The sequence below is a fragment of the Chaetura pelagica genome, unplaced genomic scaffold (assembly GCF_000747805.2).
Source record: "Chaetura pelagica isolate M959 unplaced genomic scaffold, ChaPel_1.0 scaffold962, whole genome shotgun sequence".
NCBI lineage: Eukaryota > Metazoa > Chordata > Aves > Apodiformes > Apodidae > Chaetura > Chaetura pelagica.
In genome coordinates, this window is record NW_009952479.1 from 649,039 (window position 1) to 651,313 (window position 2,275).

Genomic DNA, 2,275 nt, shown 5'->3' on the forward strand with positions numbered 1-2,275 from the left:
GGGGGGCGGGAGCCGGCGCGCGCCTCTTCCAGCCCGGCTGCATCCAGGTTACGCCGCAGCCACGTGTGGAGCAGCAAAGGGTCTGACACGGAGTGCTGGGTCAGGGGGCAAGGGGTGGCCCGTGGCTGCAGTGACCCTGGCAGGGGAGTGGACACCAGCAGCAGGCAAGGACTGAGCCTGTGTGTGGGGAGCAGAGCTCCTCCAGCTGGGGTCAGGGACCTGGGTGGGGGGCTGCGCCCTGGGGGCAAGGGGCTTCCTGCATGGCTGAGATGCTGCCAGGTGCAAGTGCCAGCACTGACCAGAGTGGCTGGGTTTGGGAGGTGTATCCCCCCCTCCTGCCAGGGTGGCTGCTTTGGGAAGTCTCTTCCCCTGCTCATGCCACCATTTCCTTCCCACAGTAAAATCAGCTGGCCCTTCCCAGTAGGCATATTGGGCTGTGCCCCCCTGACCTTCAGCTTAAATAGCCCATCCACGTGCCCCCCCAGGTATTTATAGAGCACAGTCAGATTCCTTCTCCTTGCTGTGCCAGGAAGCCAAGCTCGCCTGTGCCAACTACGCGTCCCCAGCTGCTCCTACCCCAGCACCCTTTGGCGGGGGACACAAGCTGGGTCTTAGCCTTGGCTGGCACTTGCCATCCCACTGGCAGGGCCCTGGCATGTCCTGGAGGGACAGGGAGCTGGCCAGCCTGGTGGATGGCAGCACTGTCAGCACAGTGGGGAGCCCTATGAGCTCCCACCCTGCAGCCAGCCCCTCTGGGCTCTGAGGGATGCTGGGAGGGGCTGCAACTTTGGGGCTGTCTTGGCCCTCTGCAGTGTCAGTGTCACCCTGGGGCTAGTTGGGAGCCCTCGTCCCCTCACCAGTAGGGGGAGCCGGGCGGGCAGGGATGCAGGTCCCAGAATAGCTGTGTCCACCACCCCAGCATGGCACCAAACCGGCTGCTGTGTCCTGAGCCGGTGACTAAGGCTGAACTGGCTCTGCCTGCCTGGGCACCCTGGGTCACTGCCTCGTGCCGAGCACTCACGTGCTGGTCTGTGTGTCCCTGGGCTGTGCTGGCAGCGTGACCCCAGGGACCCTTCCATGGCAGAGCTGTCCCTGTGTCACTGTCCCTGGGCTTCAGGGTGCCATGGCCTTGCTGGTCCTGGGGGACCCAACCTTGTCTCTGGACACTGAGTGCTGGGACCACCCTGGGGCCATGCAGTCTGCTCCCCCAGCTGGCCAGGCTACGCAGGCATTTGGCTGGGGACCTCATCAGAGACTGGTTTAATTAATGACAGTGGGACAAACACTGTGGTGCTCTCAGGACACTGCTGGCAGATTTTAGCTGTCCTGGTGCTGTCTGGGTCACAGGAGCCTGGGCAAGGCCAGCCTGTGCCCACAAATATGAGGGTGGGCAGGGTCTGAGACAGCGCTGGCCAAGGGCGACTGGTCTGGCACACCCAGCAGGGTGGGGTGGGCAATTCTGGCCTTGCTGGTCCTGGGGGACCCAACCTTGTCTCTGGACACTGAGTGCTGGGACCACCCTGGGGCCATGCAGTCTGCTCCCCCAGCTGGCCAGGCTACGCAGGCATTTGGCTGGGGACCTCATCAGAGACTGGTTTAATTAATGACAGTGGGACAAACACTGTGGTGCTCTCAGGACACTGCTGGCAGATTTTAGCTGTCCTGGTGCTGTCTGGGTCACAGGAGCCTGGGCAAGGCCAGCCTGTGCCCACAAATATGAGGGTGGGCAGGGTCTGAGACAGCGCTGGCCAAGGGCGACTGGTCTGGCACACCCAGCAGGGTGGGGTGGGCAATTCTGGGGCGACCTTTCCTTGTCACCCACTATGAGGGTGCTGCTGCATTGCTGCCCTGTGTCTGCCAGAGCCCCGTCCCTGTGGTGACAGCGTGTGTCGTCCAGCTGTGAGTTAGGGAGGGCAGGGGGTTCACTGCAGGCAGCCGGGTCCACGCCAGGGTGGGAGCACCTGGGGGATGGGGGAGCTGAGTGGGACCATCCCGCCAGGGCAGCACCACGTGGCGCTGGTGGCACCTCCAGTTCCCAACCACCTGTGCTGACCCCAACACCTCTCCGTTGCAGTGATCCGAGCAAAGGCCGTCTCTGCAAAAGAGGTGGATTCGGGGAACGATATATATGGGAATCCGATCAAACGAATCCAGTATGAAATCAAGCAGATCAAGGTAAGGGGTGCGGGGGGATAAGGGGAGGGGAGGAGGCAGCCTCAGCACTGGCCACTCACTCCCACTCCTGCTCCCCAGATGTTTAACGGTCCCGAGCAGG

General features: G+C 62.9%; 1 protein-coding gene across 1 annotated transcript in view; it reads left to right on the forward strand.

The window, feature by feature from the left end:
- The first annotated feature begins 1,968 nt into the window (after positions 1 to 1,968).
- TIMP2 (TIMP metallopeptidase inhibitor 2) overlaps positions 1,969 to 2,275 on the forward strand; it is a 1,479-nt gene continuing 1,172 nt past the window's right edge. The window contains 4 exon segments of the mRNA XM_010008672.1: positions 1,969 to 1,981; positions 2,075 to 2,175; positions 2,254 to 2,272; position 2,275. The exon segment at position 2,275 is cut by the window's right edge and continues 74 nt beyond it. Coding sequence (XP_010006974.1) covers positions 1,969 to 1,981; positions 2,075 to 2,175; positions 2,254 to 2,272; position 2,275 — 134 coding nt within the window.